The sequence below is a fragment of the Nerophis ophidion genome, linkage group LG19 (assembly GCF_033978795.1).
Source record: "Nerophis ophidion isolate RoL-2023_Sa linkage group LG19, RoL_Noph_v1.0, whole genome shotgun sequence".
Lineage (NCBI taxonomy): Eukaryota > Metazoa > Chordata > Actinopteri > Syngnathiformes > Syngnathidae > Nerophis > Nerophis ophidion.
The window spans coordinates 7,741,628-7,764,319 of record NC_084629.1 but is presented as its reverse complement, the minus strand read 5'-3'; the positions used below and the strand labels follow the sequence as shown (position 1 = coordinate 7,764,319).

Sequence of the window (22,692 nt, the reverse complement as noted above, 5' to 3'; positions counted from 1 at the left end):
CGGATTGTTACCAAAACCGCCTTATAGCAGTGAAACTTGCCAAGGGACATGTAACCAAATATGAAAATTGCTGTATGTATACTTTTGAGCCAGCAGATTTGCTCGCATTTTCAGTAGACTCATAATAAATTCATAAAAGAACCAAACTTCATGAATGTTTTGTTTTTTTGTGACCAACATGTGCTCCAATCACTCTATCAAAGAAAAGTAAGAGTTGTAGAAATGATTGGAAACTCAAGACAGCCATGACCTTATTTCCTTTACAAGTGGATGTAATATTTTGACCACCACTTTATGTACTGTCTTTCTATCAATCCATCGTTTATAAGCTTTCCACCCTACCAAAAATTGTTAATCCATCCATTAATATAACATCCGTCGAACTATCAAAGCATCAATCAGTAATTTGTCCTATAACCTATGAATTGATCTGTCGTCCTATCCATACATTTGTTCATCCGTCCTTTAACTGGATTACAGACTGTAATCGAGGCGGTATAGCTCGGTTGGTAGAGGGGCCGTGCCAGCGACTTGAGGGTTCCAAGTTCGATTCCCACTTCCGTCATCCTAGTCACTCCCGTTGTGTCATTGGGTAAGACACTTTACCCACCTGCTCCCAGTGCCGCCCACACTGGTTTAAAAATGTAACTTAGATATTCGGTTTCACTATGTAAAAGCGCTTTGAGTCACTAGAGAAAAGCGCTATATAAATATAATTTACTTCACTTAAAATTCCATGTACAAAGGGGCAAAAAAGTATTTAGTCAGCCACCAATTGTGCAAGTTCTCCCACTTAAAATTACGACAGAGGTCTGTAATTTTCATCATAGGTACACTTCAACTGTGAGAGACAGAAAGTGAAGATAAAATCCAGGAATTCACATTGTAGGAATTTTAAATAATTTATTTGTAAATTATGGTGGAAAATAAGTATTTGGTCAACCATTCAAAGCTCTCACTGATGGAAGGAGGTTTTGGCTCAAAATGGATATAAGGATGATACAGCAGAGCATTGGGAGAATGTCATGTGGTCAGATGAAACCAAAATAGAACTTTTTGGTACAAACTCAACTCGTCGTGTTTGGAGGAAGAATAATACTGAGTTGCATCCCAAGAACACCACACCTACTGTGAAGCATGGGGGTGGAAACATCATGCTTTGGGGCTGTTTTTTCTGCTAAGGAGACATGACGATTGATCCGTGTTAAAGGGGAACATTATCACCAGACCTATGTGAGGGTCAATATATACCTTGATGTTGCAGAAAAAAGACCATATGTTTTTTAAAACGATTTCCGAACTCTAAAAGGGTGAATTTGTCGATTTAAACGCCTTTCAGTTGTTCGCTGTCGGAGCGATGACCTTTCACCCGTGACGTTAAAATGGGAAGCGATTCACCATTTTCTCAGACACATTACAGACGCAAGTCAAATCAGATCTGTTATTTTCCGTTTTTTCGACTGTTTTTCGTACCTTGGAGACATCATGTGTTGTCGGTGTGTTGTCGGAGGGTGTAACAACACGATCAGGGACGGACTCAAGTTGTCTTACGTGGAGTGTGCATTGATTAGCACGGCATGCTAATCGATGCTAACATGGCAGAAATGGCAAGAATGTGTGGATGTCCTCCTACACTCAAAGCAGATGCATTTCCAACGATAAAGTCAACGAAATCACAAAGGGGAGTTTTGTTGATGTTATTGACTTATGTGCTAATCAGACATATTGCCAGCTAATCGATCCTAGCAAGCCATTTAGGCGAGCTGTATGTACATTTGTAGCTATATTTGCATCCAGCCTTTCCCTCCACCCACATTTAATGCCAAACAAACACTTTCCAATCGACAGATTTAAGTTTCTCCAGTAGTCAAAAGATGCAATCGTTGGTTAGAAGGCGATCGCCGAATAGCTTCAATAACTTCAGTTTCTTCTTCAATTTCGTTTTCGCTATTTGCCTCCACACTCCAACCACCCGTTTCAATACATGCGTAATCTGTTGAATCGCTTAAACCGCTGAAATCCGAGTCTGAATCCGAGCTAATGTCGCTATATCTTGCTGTGCTATCCGCCATGTTTGTTTGTATTGGCGTCACTATGTGACGTCACAGGAAAATGGACGGGTGGATTTACAGATAGCGAAAATCAGGCACTTTAAAGCCTTTTTACGGGATATTCCATGATGGGAAAAATGTTGAAAAAAACTTCGAAAAATAAAATAAGCCACTGGGAACTGATTTTTATTGGTTTTAACCCTTCTGAAATTGTGATAATGTTCCCCTTTAAAGAAAGAAAGAATGGGGTAGAGATGCGCGGATAGGCAATTATATCATCCGCATCCACATCACCAAAGTCGTCATCCACCCGCCGTCCACCGGAACCAACATTTTATCAGGACCGTACCCGCCCGCCAACCGCCCACTGAAACACATCAGAGGTTGTCCGCATTTGCCACTCACAGAACTATTTAAACCTGTTTCACAGAGTAATTATGACAATTGGAGCCTCTAACATTCCCGCGACTATCCATTAGCGTTCATCCCGATGACAAGAATATGGTTGTGCTGTGAAGCCTTTGCCTTACACACCTTCAACAACATGATTGTTGGTCCGGCAACATGTTGTGTGCAGCTTCCGCTATTACATGTTCAAGATTGAAAGGCATACTGGGTGATACAGAATACACTGATGGTTGTGATATAAACAACTTTAACACTTACTAATATGCGCCACGCTGTGAAGCCACACACAACAAGATTGACAAACACATTTCGGGAGAACATCCTCACAGTAACACAACATAAACGCAACACAACAAATACCCATATTCCTTTGTATCCGTGACACAGCCTGAATATATTTTACACCCCCGCACCCTCAACCCCGCCCACATTTAAAGGATTATGGGTATTTGTTGTGTTGCATTTGTGTTGTGTTACTGTGAGGATGTTCTCCCGAAATGTGTTTGTTGTTCTTAATTGGTGTGGCTTCACAGCGTGGCGCATATTACTAAGAGTGTTAAAATTGTTTATATCACAACCATTAGTGTACTCTGTGTCACCCAGTATGCCTTGCAGTCGTGTGCGTGTTGCCACGGAAGCCACACACAACATGATGCTGGACTGACAAGCAGATCGTACATGTTGTAGAAGGCGACAAAGTCATTGGCTTCATAGCACGCACTAATACTTATTATCTGGGTGACTACCGGCAGTCATCCAGGTGAATAATAGCTTCTCTCATTGTCTTCTTCTCTTTATGACACGGGTCTTAAATGGCACTTTGAATGGCAAAGGATACCGATCACAGAACCATGTATATCAAATATTTCCGGATGGTTCAACCGCCACCCGCCCGAATCTAATTAAAATCTATTTTTTCGTCATGTCAACCGCCCGACCCGCGGTTTATCCGCGGACTCCGCGGATGAGACCGCAAACCGTGCATCTCTAGAATGGGGCCATGTATGGTGAGATTTTGAGCCAAAACCTCCTTCCATCAGTGAGAGCTTTGAATGGTTGACCTGATACTTATTTTCCACCATAACTTTCAAATAAATTCTTTAAAATTCTTACAATGTGAATTCCTGGAATTTTTTTTTTCACATTCAATCAATCAATCAATGTTTACTTATATAGCCCTAAATCACTGGTGTCTCAAAGGGCTGCACAAACCACTACGACATCCTCGGGCAAGGAAAACTCACACCCAGTGGGACGTCGGTGACAATGATGACTATGAGAACGTGATACTGTGATACTGATGATACTGATGACTATGAGAACATATGAGAACATGATACTGTGAAAGATCAATCCATAATGGATCCAACACAGTCGCGAGAGTCCAGTCCAAAGCGGATCCAACACAGCAGCGAGAGTCCTGTTCACAGCGGAGCCAGCAGGAAACCATCCCAAGCGGAGGCTGATCAGCAGCGCAGAGATGTCCCCAGCCGATACACAGGCAAGCAGTACATGGCCACCGGATCGGACCGGACTCCCTCCACAAAGGAGAGTGGGACATAGAAGAAAAAGAAAAGAAACGGCAGATCAACTGGTCTAAAAAGGGAGTCTATTTAAAGGCTAGAGTATACAAATGAGTTTTAAGGTGAGACTTAAATGCTTCTACTGAGGTAGCATCTCGAACTGTTACCGGGAGGGCATTCCAGAGTACTGGAGCCCGAAATGAAAAAGCTCTACAGCCCGCAGACTTTTTTTGGGCTTTGGGGATCACTAATAAGCCGGAGTCCTTTGAACGCAGATTTCTTGCCGGGACATATGGTACAATACAATCGGCAAGATAGGCTGGAGCTAGACCGTGTAGTATTTTATACGTAAGTAGTAAAACCTTAAAGTCACATCTTAAGTGCACAGGAAGCCAGTGCAGGTGAGCCAGTACAGGCGTAATGTGATCAAACTTTCTTGTTCTTGTCAAAAGTCTAGCAGCCGCATTTTGTACCAACTGTAATCTTTTAATGCTAGACATGGGGAGACCCGAAAATAATACGTTACAGTAGTCGAGGCGAGACGTAACAAACGCATGGATAATGATCTCAGCGTCTTTAGTGGACAGAATGGAGCGAATTTTAGCGATGTTGTTTAATTCTGTCCCTCACAGTTGAAGTGTACCTATGATGAAAATTACAGACCTCTGTCATCATTTTAAGTGGGAGAACTTGCACAATCGGTGGCTGACTAAATACTTTTTTGCCCCCACTGTATTTATCCCCTAAAATTTATTAGCAGAAACCGACCATCCTTCTGTCTGTCAGACCGGCTTGTGTCCATCCGTCTTACCAATCAATTCTCAGCCCATCCATCCATTCCACTGTCATCCGTCCAACCGACTCATCGTAATCTTTCCATTTTACCCCGTTGGGACGGACCATTGAATTGCTGTTGCTACCGCGCATAAAGTAATCATCAGTAAAAGGGAGAAGTTGTGATGTTGCTTTCAAGGGTTGCTGCAGGCCTTTTTAAATGCTTCTTGATGGCTCATAAAAAATTCACCAGCTCTGAAGGCTTGTTTAGACTTCAACGTATTCTACTCACATGATAGGGATTCTCAGGGTTGAATCCCGAGCCCGCGTCGGTCTGAGTCCCCTCCTCGGCTCCTTCCTCCAGCTTGGAGACGACGTCTTCCTTTCCCGCCACCTCCAACACCTCCACCCGGGACTGCCGCTTGGCCCGCCGAGCGTCCCTCCTACTCCGCCGCTTCCTCCTCTCCCCATCTGTCGGTGCAGCCGCGAGAGGCAGAGTATTGGGTCAGTGCGCACAAGACGCCTGTCGTGTCGTCCCCGAGTGCAATCCTACGTAGGCTGCAACCTCCTCAGACGTGCTGAATTATTCAATTGGCAGCAGTGATATGAAGCCGCCTTGCATATTTCAACATCATTCTTTTTTAATACAATACACCAGCCTTTGACGGATGTTCACATGTGTTTCCCCTCAGTTCTGTGACTTTTCACAAGTGTGTCGACATATGGCATTAGCGAGGCGGTCGCGGCAGATATCGGAGTAAACGAGTCAAAGTTTTCGATGGAAAACAATCAAGTAAGTTACTGTGGCCTACATACTGCAAAACTGCAAAACAGACAGTAAAAAGTAGGTGTTTGGGAAAAAAATCGATTCGAATTTGAATCGCGATTCTCACGTTGTGCGATTCAGAATGGATTCTCATTTTATTTATTTTATTTATTTATTTTTTAAATCAATCCAACAAAACAATACACAGCAATACCATAACAATGCAATCCAATTCCAAAACCGAACCTGACCCAGCAACACTCACAACTGGAATAAACAGAGCAATTGAAAGGAGACACAAACACGACACAGAACAAACCAAAAGTAGTGAAACAAAAATGAATATTATCAACAACAGTATCAATATTAGTTATAATTTCAGCATAGCAGTGATTAAAAATCCCTCATTGACATTATCATTAGACATTTATAAATAGTGTCACAGTGGCTTACACTCGCATCGCATCTCATAAGCTTGACAACACACTGTGTCCAATGTTTTCACAAATATAAAATAAGTCATATTTAATGCCAAACAAACACTTACCAATCGACTGATTTAAGTAGCTCCAGTAGTTAAAAGATGCAATCGTTGGTTAGAAGGCGATCGCCGAATAGCTTCAATAGCTTCAGTTTCTTCTTCAGTTTTGTTTTAGCTATCCGCCTTTCACATTCAATACATGCATAATCTGTTGAATCGCTTAAGCCGCTGAAATCCGAGTCTGAATCCGAGCTAATGTCGCTATATCTTGCTGTTCTATCCGCCATGTTTGTTTGTATTGGCGTCACTATGACACAAGTCAAATCAGCTCTGTTATTTTCCGTTTTTTTGACCGTTTTCCGTACCTTGGAGACATCATGCCTCGTCGGTGTGTTGTTGGAGGGTGTAACAACACGAACAGGGACGGATTCAAGTTGACTTACGTGGAGTTTGCATCGATTAGCACGGCATGCTAATCGATGCTAACTTGCTATTTAGGCTAGCTGTATGTACATATTGCATGGTTATGCCTCATTTGTAGCCATATTGGATCCAGCCTTTCCCTCCACCCACATTTAATGCCAAACATACACATACCAATCGACGGATTCAAGTACACAAGTGGTCAAAAGATGTGAAAGTCCCTCGTTTGTTCTGCACATTTTACCGACGATAGCGATGCTACAACAGAGATGTGTGGATATCCTGCGACACTCAAAGCAGATGCATTTCCAACGATAAAGTCAACGAAATCACAAAGGTGAGTTTTGTTGATGTTATTAACTTATGTGCTAATCAGAAATATTTGGTCTCGGCATGACTGCCAGCTAATCGATGCTACCATGCTATTTAGGCTAGCTGTATGTACATTTGTAGCTATATTTGCATCCAGCCTTTCCCTCCACTCACTTTTAATGCCAAACAAACACTTACCAATCGACTGATTTAAGTAGCCCCAGTGGTCAAAAGATGCAATCGTTGGTTATAAGGCGATCGCCGAATAGCTTCAATAGCTATTCGCTCAATCGCTTCAGTTTCTTCTTCAATTTTGTTTTCGCTATCTGCCTCCACATTCAATACGTGCGTAATCTGTTGAATCTCTTAAACTGCTGAAATCCGAGTCTGAATCCGAGCTAGAGTTGCTATATCTTTCTGTGCTATCCGCCATGTTTGTTTGTATTGGCGTCACTATGTGACACAAGTCAAATCAGCTCTGTTATTTTCCGTTTTTTCGATTGTTTTCCGTACCTTGGAGACATCATGCCTCGTCGGTGTGTTGTCGGAGGGTGTAACAACACAAAAGGGGACATATTCAAGTTGACTTACGTGGCGTTTGCATCGATTAGCACGGCATGCTAATCGATGCTAACTTGCTATTTAGGCTAGCTGTATGTACATATTGCATGGTTATGCCTCATTTGTAGCCATATTGGATCCAGCCTTTCCCTCCACCCACATTTAATGTCAAACATACACATACCAATCGACGGATTCAAGTACACAAGTGGTCAAAAGATGTGAAAGTCCCTCGTTTGTTCTGCACATTTTACCGACGATAGCGATGCTACAACAGAGATGTGTGGATATCCTGCGACACTCAAAGCAGATGCATTTCCAACGATAAAGTCAACGAAATCACAAAGGTGAGTTTTGTTGATGTTATTAACTTATGTGCTAATCAGAAATATTTGGTCTCGGCATGACTGCCAGCTAATCGATGCTACCATGCTATTTAGGCTAGCTGTATGTACATTTGTAGCTATATTTGCATCCAGCCTTTCCCTCCACTCACTTTTAATGCCAAACAAACACTTACCAATCGACTGATTTAAGTAGCCCCAGTGGTCAAAAGATGCAATCGTTGGTTATAAGGCGATCGCCGAATAGCTTCAATAGCTATTCGCTCAATCGCTACAGTTTCTTCTTCAATTTTGTTTTCGGTATCTGCCTCCACATTCAATACGTGCGTAATCTGTTGAATCTCTTAAACTGCTGAAATCCGAGTCTGAATCCGAGCTAGAGTTGCTATATCTTTCTGTGCTATCCGCCATGTTTGTTTGTATTGGCGTCACTATGTGACACAAGTCAAATCAGCTCTGTTATTTTCCGTTTTTTCGATTGTTTTCCGTACCTTGGAGACATCATGCCTCGTCGGTGTGTTGTCGGAGGGTGTAACAACACAAAAGGGGACATATTCAAGTGGACTTACGTGGAGTTTGCATCGATTAGCACGGCATGCTAATGATGCTAAAATGCTATTTAGGCTAGCTGTATGTACATATTGCATAGTTATGCCTCATTTGTAGCTATATTTGCATCCATCCTTTCCCTCCACCCACATTTAATGCCAAACAAACACATACCAATTGACGGATTCAAGTACACCAGTGGTCAAAAGATGCGAAAGTCCCTCGTTTGTTCTGCACATTTTACCGACGACAGCGATGCTACCGCAGAAATGTGTGGATATCCTGCGACACTCAAAGCAGATGCATTTCCAACGATAAAGTCAATGAAATCACAAAGGTGAGTTTTGTTGATGTTATTGACTTATGTGCTAATCAGACATATTTGGTCACGGCATGACTGCCAGCTAATCGATGCCAACAGGCTATTTAGGCCAGCTGTATGTACATTTGTAGCTCTATTTTCATCCAATCTTTCCCTCCACCCACATTTAATGCCAAACAAACACTTACCAATCGACAGATTTAAGTTGCTCCAGTGGTCAAAAGATGCAATTGTTGGTTTCTAGGCGATTGCCGAATAGCTTCAGTTTCTTCTTCAATTTTGTTTTCGCTATCTGCCTCCACATTCAATACGTGCGTAATCTGTTGAATCACTTAAGCCGCTGAAATCCGAGTCTGAATCCGAGCTAATGTCGCTATATCTTGCTGTTCTATTCGCCACGTTTGTTTGTATTGGCGTCACTATGTGACGTCAGAGGAAAATGGACGGGTGGATTTACAGATAGCGAAAAGTGCGTCTGCCTCACAATACGAAGTTCCTGCAGTCCTGGGTTCAAATCCAGGCTCGGGATCTTTCTGTGTGGAGTTTGCATGTTCTCCCCGTGAATGCGTGGGTTCCCTCCGGGTACTCCGGCTTCCTCCCACTTCCAAAGACATGCACCTGGGGATAGGTTGATTGGCAACACTAAAATTGGCCCTAGTGTGTGAATGTGAGTGTGAATGTTGTCTGTCTATCTGTGTTGGCCCTGCGATGAGGTGGCGACTTGTCCAGGGTGTACCCTGCCTTCCGCCCGATTGTAGCTGGGATAGGCGCCAGCGCCCCCCGCGACCCCGAAAGGGAATAAGCGGTAGAAAATGGATGGATGGATGAAAATCAGGCACTTTAAAGCCTTTTTTCGGGATATTCCATGATGGGTGAAATTTTGAAAAAAACTTAGAAAAATAAAATAAGCCACCGGGAACTGATTTTTATTGATTTTAACCCTTCTGAAATTGTGATTATGTTCCCCTTTAAATATAAAATAACAGCGTCCTACTTGGGATGTAGTTGCCCTGAATACGGTGGCGTTGCTGGAATAAACTATGAAAGATATTTGAAATGGACCAAAACTTGCTAATATCAGGTCAGTTTGTCCCAGACTTTGGAAAGCTTTGAGTCACTTTATTCTAAAAAAAAGAAGAAATAAAAAGACATCAAACCTTTGGGAATGAGAGGTTGGAGCCAGTAAATAGGAAGCTCCCCGCACAGCGCCAGAATCTTGTGGTTCAAGAAAGCCGTGTCCTTCAGCGGCTGCTCTGAAGAAACCCAGATGAGGAACTCGGCATCAAACCTCACTGGCATGTCCTTATCAGCCTGGCAGGACAAACAGAGAAAAAAAAAAAAACTCCCTGGAAATAGGCATTTGGAGCAAAAAAAAAAAAGGGTGGCAGATAAAGCTGTGAATTGGTGACATTCAGTAGAAAGCGTTGCGCGTCTACCAGGTCAGACATCAGTGCCTCTTTGTTGTCGGCTGCCATGTGCGGAAGGTTGCCTTTGAGCTGGGATTTTATATAACACTTGTCTCCCCCGAAGAATCGGATCGCAGTTATTCCCTGCGCCAAATCACAGACATGTCATGTTTGCACTCACCGTGCTGCGAAAAACACACGCACACATAGGCCGCGCCTTTTCAAAATAAAGGACGGGTTCACTCACACTCTGAAAGTCACGGATCTCCACGGCCTCCTCGTCCCCGCTCCCGGTTTTGAACCTCTCCACGTTGTCGTCGGAGTCGATTTCCACCGAGCCTTCCCTCACCTCCCCGTTGATGTTCATGCTGTAATGAGCGCTGTACACCTGTGAGGTAAACGTCTCATTAGTCGAGTGGGGTGTAGAAATGCAGAGTGGGCGAAAAGCAGGCGTGTCGGCGCTTTTACTTTAATCATGCTGGCTTCCAGTCAAGAAAGTCCGGTGGACTCCGTGCTCAGCAGGAACCAAGCCAGGAACCGTGGGGGGTGTGGGGGGGGAGGTTCCCCGCTCTTCATATTTGCCTCACAGGTGAGCTCATTAAGAGACAGGTCAATAGCGAGTCACTTCTGATGTGCTGAGCTTCGTTTGCATGTGATGTGCTTTGACGTATCGATGACAGACTTAAAGGGGAACATTATCACCAAACCTATGCAAGCGTCAATATATACCTTGATGGTGCAGAAAAAAGACCATCATCATCATCATCATCAGCCGTTGTCAGTCCACTGCTGGACGAAAGCCTCACCATGTTTCTGCCATTTGGAGTAATTTTCATGCTGGTTATTAGCCTACACCTTCCACGCTGGCTTGGTGCGGGTTGGAAGGGGTATTTTATATCAGAGATCCTTCTCCTAGACCAGGGGTGTCAAACTCAAATACAGAGAGGGCCAAAATTTAAAATATGAACAAGGTTGAACAAATGAACCTTTTAGGTGGTAGCGTGTATTGTAGCGTCCCGGAAGAGTTAGTGCTGCAAGGGTTTCTGGGTATTTGTTCTGTTGCGTTATGGTGCGGCTGTTCTCCCGAAATGTGTTTGTCATTCTTGTTTGGTGTGGGTTCACAGTGTGGTGCAAATTTGTAACCGTGTTAAAGTTGTTTATACGGCCACCCTCAGTGTGACCTGTATAGCTGTTGACTAAGTATGCTTTGCATTCACTTATGAGTGTGTACAAGCTGCTTATATTATGAGGCTTGGCCGGCACGCTGTTTGTATGGAGGATAAGCAGACGTGACGACAGGTTGTAGAGAACGTTAAAGGCACAGCCCCCAATATTGTTGTCCGGGTGGAAATTGGGAGATATTCACGAGAATGGTTGCCCAGGGAGATTTTCGGGAGGGCCACTGAACTTCGGGAGTCTCCCGGGAAAATCGGGAGGGTTGGCAAGTATGAGTATTAGCGGTGAATACGGTGGTACATCGGCACCGGCGGGCCAGCTCTAATGTTAATTTGATATTGCCTCCAGGGCCAAATTAAATTACATGGCGGGCCAAAATTGGTCCGCGGGCCTAAGTTTGACATCCATGTTCTAGACTAATTGCCTAACTGGGCTGTTGATTTTAGTCGGTCCTGTTTGTTGTCCGTGCCCCATTTACCCAGGGACCCACTCAGCTTTATGGCGCTGACCGCCCGCCAGTCACAAGAGAAGGTGCAAACGGTTCTTTGGGTGCATTTTATAGACGTTAGTTGGGATTCACTAACCCCACACACAACCTCCCATCTCATGCCTGTATGTAGTTTAACGTCATACCCATAAAAGACCATGTAGAAGATTTTTAGTCTCACCTTAAAACTCATTTGTATACTCTAGCCTTTAAATAGACTCCCTTTTTAGACCAGTTGATCTGCCGTTTCTTTTCTTTTTCTCCTATGTCCCACTCTCCCTTGTGGAGGGGGTCCGGTCCGATCCGGTGGCCATGTACTGCTCGCCTGTGTATCGGCTGGGGACATCTCTGCGCTGCTGATCCGCCTCCGCTTGGGATGGTTTCCTGCTGGCTCCGCTGTGAACGGGACGCTCGCTGCTGTGTTGGATCTGTTTTGGATTGGACTCTTGCGACTGTGTTGGATCCATTATGGATTGAACTTTCACAGTATCATGTTAGACCCGCTCGACATCCATTGCTTTCCTCCTCTCCAAGGTTCTCATAGTCATCATTGTCACCGACGTCCCACTGGGTGTGAGTTTTCCTTGCCCTTATGTGGGCCTACCGAGGATGTCGTAGTGGTTTGTGTTGTGGTTTGTGCAGCCCTTTGAGACACTAATGATTTAGGGCTATATAAGTAAACATTGATTGATTGATTGATTGATGTATTTTTTCAACCGATTTCCGAACTCTAAATGGGTGAATTTTGGCAAATTAAACGCCTTTATGTTTATCGCTCTTTTAGCGATGACGTCAGAACGTGACGTCACCGAGGTAACACACCCGCCATTTTCATTTTCACATTACAAACACCGGGTCTCAGCTCTGTTATTTTCCGTTTTTTCGACTATTTTTTTGGAACCTTGGAGACATCATGCCTCGTCGGTGTGTTGTCGGAGGGTGTAACAACACTAACAGGGAGGGATTCAAGTTGCACCACTGGCAAGAAATCTGCCGCCAGACCCCCATTGAATGTGCCAGAGTGTCTTCACATTTGACCGGCGATGCTAAGACAGACATGGCACAGAGATGTATGGATAACCTGCAGATGCATTTGCAACGATAAAGTCAACGAAATCACAAAGGTGAGTTTTGTTGATGTTGACTTATGTGCTAATCAGACATATTTGGTCACGGCATGACGGCCAGCTAAACGATGCTAATATGCTATGCAAATCGATGCTAACATGCTATTTACGCTTGCTGTCTGTACATTTGTAACTAGAGACCCACATTTAATGCGAAACAAACACTTACCAGTCGACGGATTTAAGTTGCTCCAGTGTCACAAGATGCGAAAGTCCTGATCGTTTGGTCCGCACATTGTACCGGCGATGCTAATAAGGCTGCCATGCTATGGGCCACTTCATTAGGTACACCCATGCTATGGCCGAATAGCGTCAATAGCTTTTCGCTCAATAGCTTCAATTTCTTCTTCAATTTAGTTTTCGCTATCTGCCTCCATACTCCGACCATCTGTTTCAATACATGCGTAATCTGTTGAATCGCTTAAGCCGCTGAAATCCGAGTCTGAATCCGAGCTAATGTCGCTATATCTTGCTGTGGTAACCGCCATGTTGTTTGTACTGGCAGCCCTGTATGACGTCACAGGGAAATGGACAGTCGCATCGCAAATAGCAAAAATCAAGAACTTTAAAGCTTTTTTTAGGGATATTCCGGGAGGTGTAAAATTTTGAAAAAAACTTCGAAAAATAAAACAAGCCACTGGGAACTGATTTTTATTGTTTTTAACCCTTTTGAAATTGTGATAATGTTCCCCTTTAAAACTACACAGTGATAAGAAGGTCTCATCATAAGACTAGACTGGAGCGTCCCGACTCGATCCACTGCAGTACCCCGGTTTTTCTTGTTAATACAAACCCCGTTTCCATACGAGTCGGGAAATTGTGTTAGATGTAAATATAAACGGAATACGATGATTTGCAAATCCTTTTCAACCCATATTCAATTGAATATGGGTTGAAAGACAATATATTTGATGTTTAAACTCATAAACTTTATTTTATGTTTGCAAATAATCATTAACTTGGAATTTCGTGGCTGCAACACGTGCCAAAGTAGTTGGGAAAGGGCATGTTCACCACTGTGTTACATCACCTTTTCTTTTAACAACACTCAATAAACGTTTGGGAACTGAGGAAATTAATTGTTGAAGCTTTGAAAGTGGAATTCTTTATTGTCATTGCACAAATACAACGAAATTTCATTTTCAGCACAGTCCCGCTAAGAGCAGACATACGTTACAGGGGCGGACAAGATGAGACCGCCAACGGATCAGCCACTTACGGCACTCTTTAAAAAGGTCAGAAAAAGGGTGACATTGGGAGAGGGGGGGCGGGGGGGAGTAAAATAAATACCAATCTAAGGCTAGACCCTCAGGGAGGGTCCAGACTGAATCCAAGGAAAAAAACCTCCATAGCAAAGCACATATACATATTACAACATACATCTCGAGATATCTAGCAACAGAGGGAAGGTAGTTCAAAGTCATGATGGTAGGCTGCTGCTCTCAGGCGCTGACCATCCATTCATCACCTCTATGGGATTTGTGTCGAGGGCGTTGGGTTGGGGTGGTGGGGTGTGTATGTGTGGCGTATATTTTTGTGGATGTGTGTGTGTAAGCCCGTAGTGTGTCTCTGTTCCGCGGCCTTGATGTATTGTGCAGTCGCTAGTCCAAAGTCGAATACTACAGGTGTGTGTCCATGAAAGACAAGAAGGGAGTTTGTTGTGTCTTTGCTGCACTGTCTTTCGGGAGAGTCTCGAAGCCAGGGAAACAATCCAAGTTGCAATGATTTTGTATGCGGGTGAAAATAGAATTTTCTTTTCACCCTAAATTGTCTATGACTGGTCCCTCAAAACTGCGGGGTAGACAGTACGATGTAATCCACAGTTCCTCCCGCATCCTCCAATCATTTGTGGCAGCTTTGGGGTACTTTGAACACTGCCAGCACCTTCCAATTTGTCGACAAACAAACACGTCCTCGACATTCTTGTTTTATGTAAAGCTTCAGTCGATCTCCGTTGTCGTATTTTACGCTTCATAATGCACCACACATTTTCGATGGGAGACAGGTCTGGACTGCAGGCGGGCCAGGAAAGTACCCGCATTCTTTTTATTTTACGAAGCCACGCTGTTGTAACACATGCTGAATGTGGCTTGGCATTGTCTTGCTGAAATAAGCAGGGGCGTCCATGAAAAAGACGGCGCTTAGATGGCAACATATGTTGTTCCAAAACCTGTATGTACCTTTCAGCATTAATGGTGCCTTCACAGATGTGTAAGTTACCCATGCCTTGGGCACTAATGCACCCCCATACCATCACACATGCTGGCTTTTGAACTTTGCATCAATAACAGTCTGGATGATTCGCTTCCTCTTTGGTCCGTATGACACGATGTCGAATATTTCCCCCAAAAATTTGAAATGTGGACTCGTCAGACCGCAGAACACTTTTCCACTTTGCATCAGTCCATCTTAGATGATCTCGGGCCCAGAGAAGCCGGCGGCGTTTCTGGATGTTGTTGATGAATTGCTTTGGCTTTGCATAGTAGAGCTTTAACTTGCACTTACAGATGTAGCGACGAACTGTATCTAGTGACAGTGGTTTTCTGAAGTGTTCCTGAGCCCATGTGGTGATATCCTTTAGATACTGATGTCGGTTTTTGATACAGTGCCGTCTGAGGGATCGAAGGTCACGGTCATTCAATGTTGGTGTCCGGCCATGCCGCTTAGGTGGAGGGATTTCTCCAGATTCTCTGAACCTTTTGATGATATTATGGACCGTAGATTTTAAAATCCCTAAATTTCTTGCAATTGCACTTTGAGAAAAAATTTTCTTAAACTGTTTGACTATTTGCTCACGCAGTTGTGGACAAAGGGGTGTACCTCGCCCCATCCTTTCTTGTGAAAGACTGAGCATTATTTGGGAAGCTGTTTTTATACCCAATCATGGCACCCACCTGTTCCTAATTAGCCTGCACACCTGCGGGATGTTCAAAATAAGTGTTTGATGAGCATTTCTCAACTTTATCAGTATTTATTTCCACCTTTCCCAACTTCTTTGTCACGTGTTGCTGGCATCAAATTCTAAAGTTAATGATTATTTGCAAAAAAAAAAAAATGTTTATCAGTTTGAACATCAAATATGTTGTCTTTGTAGCATATTCAACTGAATATGGGTTGAAAATGATTTGCAAATTATTGTATTCCGTTTATATTTACATCTAACACAATTTCCCAACTCATATGGAAACGAGGTTTGTAGTAATCTATCTTTATTTGTCGTTATTTATACTTTTTGAATAAATTGTGTGATAATGTTCATCAGTCAACTCATTGGTGTTAAGTTTCAATACATCAAGAAAATAAAATAAAATAAATCAAATTACAGGATGTTATTTATGTAGTTTGCTCATTTCCCTCAACTGGTGCACTAACATGTTGTTTTTTGTTTTGTTTTTTTAACAATCGTCTATACAGATACAATAATTGCTATTGCGACATCTAGTGGACACATTTAGAACGGTTTCTTTTAGAACATGTTTAAAAATTTGATGTGTTTCTGTCAGGGGGGTTTATCCGTGGAACAGCTTGGATGATTCCTTAAAATGTTCCAGTTCCATTCACACATTCAAAAAACACGTTAAAGGCCTACTGAAATGAGATATTTTCTTATTTAAACGGGGATAGCAGGTCCATTTTATGTGTCATACTTGATCATTTCGCCATATTTTTGCTGAAAGGATTTAGTAGAGAACATTGACGATAAACTTCGCAACTTTTGGTCGCTAATAAAAAAGCCTTGCCTGTATCGGAAGTAGCAGACGATGTGCGTGTGACATCACGGGTTGTGGAGCTCCTCACATCCTCACATTGTTTACAATCATGGCCACCAGCAGCGAGAGCGATTCGGACCGAGAAAGCAACGATTCCCCCATTAATTTGAGTGAGGATGAAAGATTCGTGGATGAGGAAAGTGAGAGTGAAGGACTAGAAAAAAGAAAAAAAAACTAGACGGCAGAGCGATTCAGATGTTATTAGACATATTTACTAGGATAATTCTGGAAAATACCTTATCTGCTCATTGTGTTACTAGTGTTTTAGTGAGATTATATGGAAGCCACGTTTCTCGACGAGGCAAAAGCAGCCGTTGGAGCCAGGCTGAGATTTTTTTTTTTTTTCCCCTCCTCCATGGTGGAAGTATCTAACAGTCGGGGGCAGCTAGTGGGAGGAGGCAAGAGATTCGCAGCTGCCTCTTTGACAGGTGCAGGAGGAACGGCGCAAGTTCTCCGCTCATGTCTACGTTAAGAGCCGACTTATTACCACCATTTTCTCACCGAAACATGCCGGTTGACATGTGGTAGGGAACCACATTCGCTTGACCGCTCTGTTCCATAGTAAAGCTTCACCGTCATCTTTCGGGAATGTAAACAAGGAAACACCGGCTGTGTTTGTGTTGCTAAAAGCAGCCGCAATACACCGCTTCCCACCTACATCTTTCTTCTTTGATGTCTCCATTATTAATTGAACAAATTGCAAAAGATTTAGCAACACAGATGTCCATAATACTTTGGAATTATGCGATGAGAAGAGACGACTTATAGCTGTGAACGGTGCTGAACCAAAATGTCCTCTACAATGCGTGACGTCATCATACCGCTACTTTTTAGCATGATACTTCCGCGCAAAATTTAAAATTGCAATTTAGTAAACTGAACCGGCCGTATTGGCATGTGTTGCAATGTTAATATTTCATCATTGATATATAAACTATTAGACTGCGTGGTTAGTAGTAGTGGGTTTCAGTTGGCCTTTAAGACCGATGTCTCGGAAAAATATATCACTCTTGAATCAACACTGATTCAAGTTAATACTGTCATCAATGTTAATTACAAACTAAATGTGGGATATAAATAATGGAAGTATAATTGTTTGTATATAGTATATAATTGGTACAGATGTTTAATTAACACGTGTACGAGGATATTTTGCATGTCTTTATTGTGTATATAATTGAACAGTGTTTATGTTGTGTACAAAGTGTATTTATATTACATTGTGTAAAGGAAATTTCATATTTTTAGGAAGCTCATCTTTTGTTTGACATTGTTTATAGCAGGGGTCACCAACCTTTTTGAAACCAAGAGCTACTTCTTGGGTACTAATTAATGCGAAATGCTACCAGTTTGATACATACTTAAATGAATTGCCAGAAATAGCCAATTTGCTCAATTTACCTTTAATACATCGATCTATATATATATATAAAAAGGGTATTCCTGTGTGTCTTTCAGTCGTACTTGTTTTTTCCTTTTACAGAAGGTTTTTTGTAGCGAATAAATGATGAAAAAAACACTTTATTGAACGGTTTAAAAAAGGAGAAACAACGAAAAAAAGTTAATTTTGAAACATAGTTTATCTTCAATTTCAACTCTTTAAAATTCAAAATTCCACCGAAAAATATTAATAGAAAAACAAGCTAATTCGAATCTTTTTGAAAAAATTAAAAAAGAGTTTATAGAACTTCATTAGTAATTTTTCCTGATTAAGATTAATTTTAGAATTTTGATTATGTTTTAAATATGTTAAAATCCAATCTGCACTTTGTTAGAATATATAACAAATTGGACCAAGCTATATTTCTAACAAAGACAAATCATCATTTCTTCTAGATTTTCCAGAACAGAAATTTTAAAAGAAATTCAAAAGACTTTGAAGTAAGATTTAAATTTGATTCTACAGATTTTCTAGATTTGCCAGAATATTTTTTTTGTATTCTAATCATAATAAGTTTGAAGAAATATTTCACAAATATTCCTCGTCAAAAAAACAGAAGCTAAAATGAAGAATTAAATTAAAATGTATTAATTATTCTTTACAATAATAACAAAAAAATACTTGAACATTGCTTTAAATTGTCAGGACAAAAGAGGAAGGAATTTAAAAGGTAAAAAGGTGTTTAAAAATCCTAAAATAATTTTTAAGGTTGTATTTTTTCTCTAAAATTGTCTTCCTGAAAGTTATAAGAAGCAAAGTAAAAACAAATGAATTTATTTAAACAAGTGTAGACCAAGTCTTGAAAATATTTTCTTGGATTTTCAAATTCTATTTGAGTTTTGTCTCTCTTAGAATTAAAAATGTCGAGCAAAGCGATACCAGCTTGCTAGTAAATAAATTAAAAAATAAAAAAAATAGAGGCAGCTCACTGGTAAGTGCTGCTATTTGAGCTATTTTTAGAACAGGCCAGCTGGTCCTTACGGGCTACCTGGTGCCCGCGGGCACCGCGTTGGTGACCCCTGGTTTATAGGGTTAGGTTTTATAAGTGTTCAACTTCAGCCTAAACCCTTTCGGTCTGCAACATTCTCAAATTATGAATGTAAAACTGTTGGTTTATGTTTATTGTGTTGACCACTGACCGAAGAAATAATAAACTAGTAATAAAACTAATTATTTTATTCAAAAATTTCGGATCATTTTTATACTTATAGGTTTCACACCCCTGACTTAGCACATAAGTCAAGGAAATAAGTGTACAAGAGGAAATGCATTGTCAGAAGTAGCACTAAACGAAAAGTTGGATGTTTATTGACAAAAATCAATTAAACAAATTGGAAAGAAGAAAAGTTAAATACTAAATAAGGTTTATTATAGTCCTAATGGTCCTATGTTGTTTCTGTTTAAAAAGGGAAGAGGGAAAATCTGAGTGGGACAAAAAAAAAAAATGTTATGTATTTTTTACTTGGCAGAGATTATTCGCCACTTATCCCCTGGCGAGTTCTATCTGCCGTAAGCAGGCGAGGCCCCAGCGTTCTCGAGCACACGCCGGCCCGAAAGAAACTGCTTTTAAATGCCACAAAAACAAAAGTAATGACATTCACCAAAAAAAAGACGTTTCAAAATCAGAAGCGCTACCATTTATCGTATAATCATGCACGGCGATAGAGCAAATGTCACACTATTAATACCTAGGTTTTATTTTTCACACTTTCAGTGCCAATTTCCAGTGTCTGGTTAGGATACTTGAAATGAAATAAGTGTATTTCGGTCATATAATCAACCATTTTGTGTGATCAATTTAACATCACAGATTATTCATATAAACAATCGTACACACACACTATGTTGGCTACCTCTCTTTCTTCATAATGTCTATTTTCCTGCAGAAAGTCTTCTCTTTGTCCATGTGGTGTCAGATGAGACACAAACTGAGCTGTTTGGCCATAATACCCAGCCATATCTTTAGAGGAGAAAAGGTAAAGGCCTATAAGCCCAGGAACACCACACCTACCGTCAAGCATGGTGGTGGTAGTATTATGCTCTGGGCCTGTTTTGCTGCCAATGGAACTGGTGCTTTACAGAAAGTAAATGGGACAATGAAAAAGGAGGATTACTGTCAGGCTTGCCACTGAGAGTTTGTTTGTGTTTAGTATTTCCTGTTTTTAGTTCCTGTCAGCGCTCTTATTTTGTTAGTTTCCTGTCTTTCTCCCGGAGCGCTGTTTCGCCCCAGCTGCGGCTGATTGGCACCTGGCCACACCTGGTGTCAATCAGCCCACTCCTATTTGTACCTGCTTTGTCTTCCAGTCAGTGCTGGATTACTGTATTGTCATGTCGATGTCGCTCTTGTCGTTGATACCTGTCGTGTCGTGTCGTATCTTGTTTTGTCTATGTTTGATTGCGGTTTTTAGCTTACTGCCTTTTGTTCCCTGTTTCCGAGTTTGTTTTTATATTACATGTACGACTTCTGTTTCCTGCTCGATTCTTGCTAGCTTCCATTCTAAGTTGCTTTCCGTTTTTTAGCTCCCATGCTAGCTCCCTTACTTTGTTATCCGCCTCGTGCGCGCTTTGTGTTAGTACCCTTTTGTTTGTTCTTGTTCTATTATTTAAATTAAATCATGTTTTCTCATTCAATGCCTGCTTCCTTCTCTGCATCTTAGGGTTCGTCACAAACAAACTTTGACAATTACCTCCAAATTCTTTAGGACAAGCTAAAATCATCAGCCCGGAGGTTGGTTCTTTGGCGCAGTTGTCATGTCTTTGCGATCATGTTCTGTTTAGTTATGTTCTGCTTTGTTTTTGACTCCGTTAGTTCCTGTTTTTGCGCACCCTGGTTTGTTTTAGTTTCCATGACTACCGATTAGTTTTCACCTGTCATGTCACGCACCTGGTTCATTTGGACTCACGCACCTTTTTTCAAGCACCACGGCACTATTTAAGCCTGTAGTTGCCAGGCAGTGAGCCTGGCGACATCACACCCTTAATCACCCTCGATACCCGATTGATTATGCGGTCCATGCCATAGTGCTCATGCCATTGCGCTGTTGTTTTTGACTTTTTCACGCCACAGTAAGTGTTTAGTTTTTATGTCCACAGTTTAGTGACTTTTTTTTAGTTCATGTTTCATGTCCTAAGTTGTTTTTGCGTCCGCCTTGAGCGCGACTTTTGTTTGGTACTTTTAGTGATTAATTAAAAGATGTCGCCATGTCCGGTCCAGTCGATTTGCACCAAGGGAAAACAAACCATGCTAAAGTCCACGCCTTGACAGCAGTTGGGTGTTCCAACAGGACAATGACCCCAAATGCACGTCAAAAGTGGTAAAGGAATTGCTAAATCAGGCCAGAATTAAGGTTTTAGAATGGCCTTCCCAAAGTCCTGACGTAAACGTGTGCAAAATGCTGAAGAAATAAGTCCATATCAGAAAACCAACGAATTTAGCTAAACTTTGTCAAAAACTCAACCAGAAGCTCGCCAGAAGCGCCTCCATTAGTTCCTGTTTTTGCGCACCCTGGTTTGATTTTGTTCCCATGACTACCAATGACTTCACCTGTTCTCACGACTCACGCACCTGATTCACTTGGACTCATGCACCTATTCTCAGTCACCACGTCACTATTTAAGCCTGCAGTTGCCAGGCAGTCAGCCTAGCGACATCACCCTTTTTCAACGTCGACACACCTACACAACTATGTAATCCATGCCGATGATCCATGCTCTTTCTTGGACACAGTAAGTGTTTTCGTTCTGGTTGTTCATAGTTCTGTCATTGTGAGAGTTTTTGTTTTCAGAGTACCTTTTTTGAGTTACAAACCCCGTTTCCATATGATTTGGGAAATTGTGTTGGATGTAAATATAAACAGAATACAATGATTTGCACATCCTTTTCAACCCATATTCAATTGAATGCACTACAAAGACAAGATATATCATAAACTTTGTTTTTTGCAAATAATTATTACTTAGAATTTCATGGCTGCAACACGTGCCAAAGTAGTTGGGAAAGGGCATGTTCACCACTGTGTTACATCACATTTTCTTTTACCAACAATCAATAAACGTTTGGGAAGTGAGGAAACTAATTGTTGAATCTTTGAAAGTGGAATTATTTACCAGTTTTGCTTGATGTACAGCTTAAGTTGTTCAACAGTCCGGGGTCTTGTTGTCGTATTTTACGCTTCATAATGCGCCACACATTTTCGATGGGAGACAGGTCTGGACTGCAGTTGGGCCAGGAAAGTACCCGCACTTTTTTACTACGAAGCCACGCTGTTGTAACATGTGGCTTGGCATTGTCTTGCTGAAATAAGCAGGGGCGTCCATGATAACGTTGCTTGGATGACAACATATGTTGCTCCAAAACCTGTATGTACCATTCAGCATTAATGGTGCCTTCACAGATGTGTAAGTTACCCATGCCTTGGGCGCTAATACACCCCCATACCATCACAGGTGCTGGCTTTTGAACTTTGCCCCTATAACAATCCGGATGGTTCTTTTCCTCTTTGTTCCAGAGGACACCACGTCCACAGTTTCCAAATATAATGTGAAATGTGGACTCGTCAGACAACAGAACACTTTTCAACTTTGTATCGGTCCATCTTAGATGAGCTCGGCCCCAGAAAAGCCAACGGCGTTCCTGTGTGTTGTTGATAAATGGCTTTTGCCTTGCATAGAAGAGTTTTATCTTGTACTTACAGATGTAGCGACCAACTGTAGTTACTGAGAGTGGTTTTATGAAGTGTTCTTTAGCCCATGTGGTGATATCCTTTACAAA

The 22,692-nt window shown here is 41.8% G+C and overlaps 1 protein-coding gene across 1 annotated transcript in view; it reads right to left on the bottom strand.

Annotated features, from left to right (window-relative positions):
* Positions 1-22,692, bottom strand: part of LOC133537916 (leukocyte cell-derived chemotaxin 1-like) — a 33,707-nt gene that overhangs the window by 8,019 nt on the left and 2,996 nt on the right. The window contains exons 3-6 of the mRNA XM_061879069.1: positions 10,168-10,308; positions 9,951-10,064; positions 9,672-9,825; positions 5,049-5,227 (exon numbers count right to left, since the gene is read on the bottom strand). Coding sequence (XP_061735053.1) covers positions 5,049-5,227; positions 9,672-9,825; positions 9,951-10,064; positions 10,168-10,308 — 588 coding nt within the window. The remainder of the gene's footprint in view (positions 1-5,048; positions 5,228-9,671; positions 9,826-9,950; positions 10,065-10,167; positions 10,309-22,692) is intronic.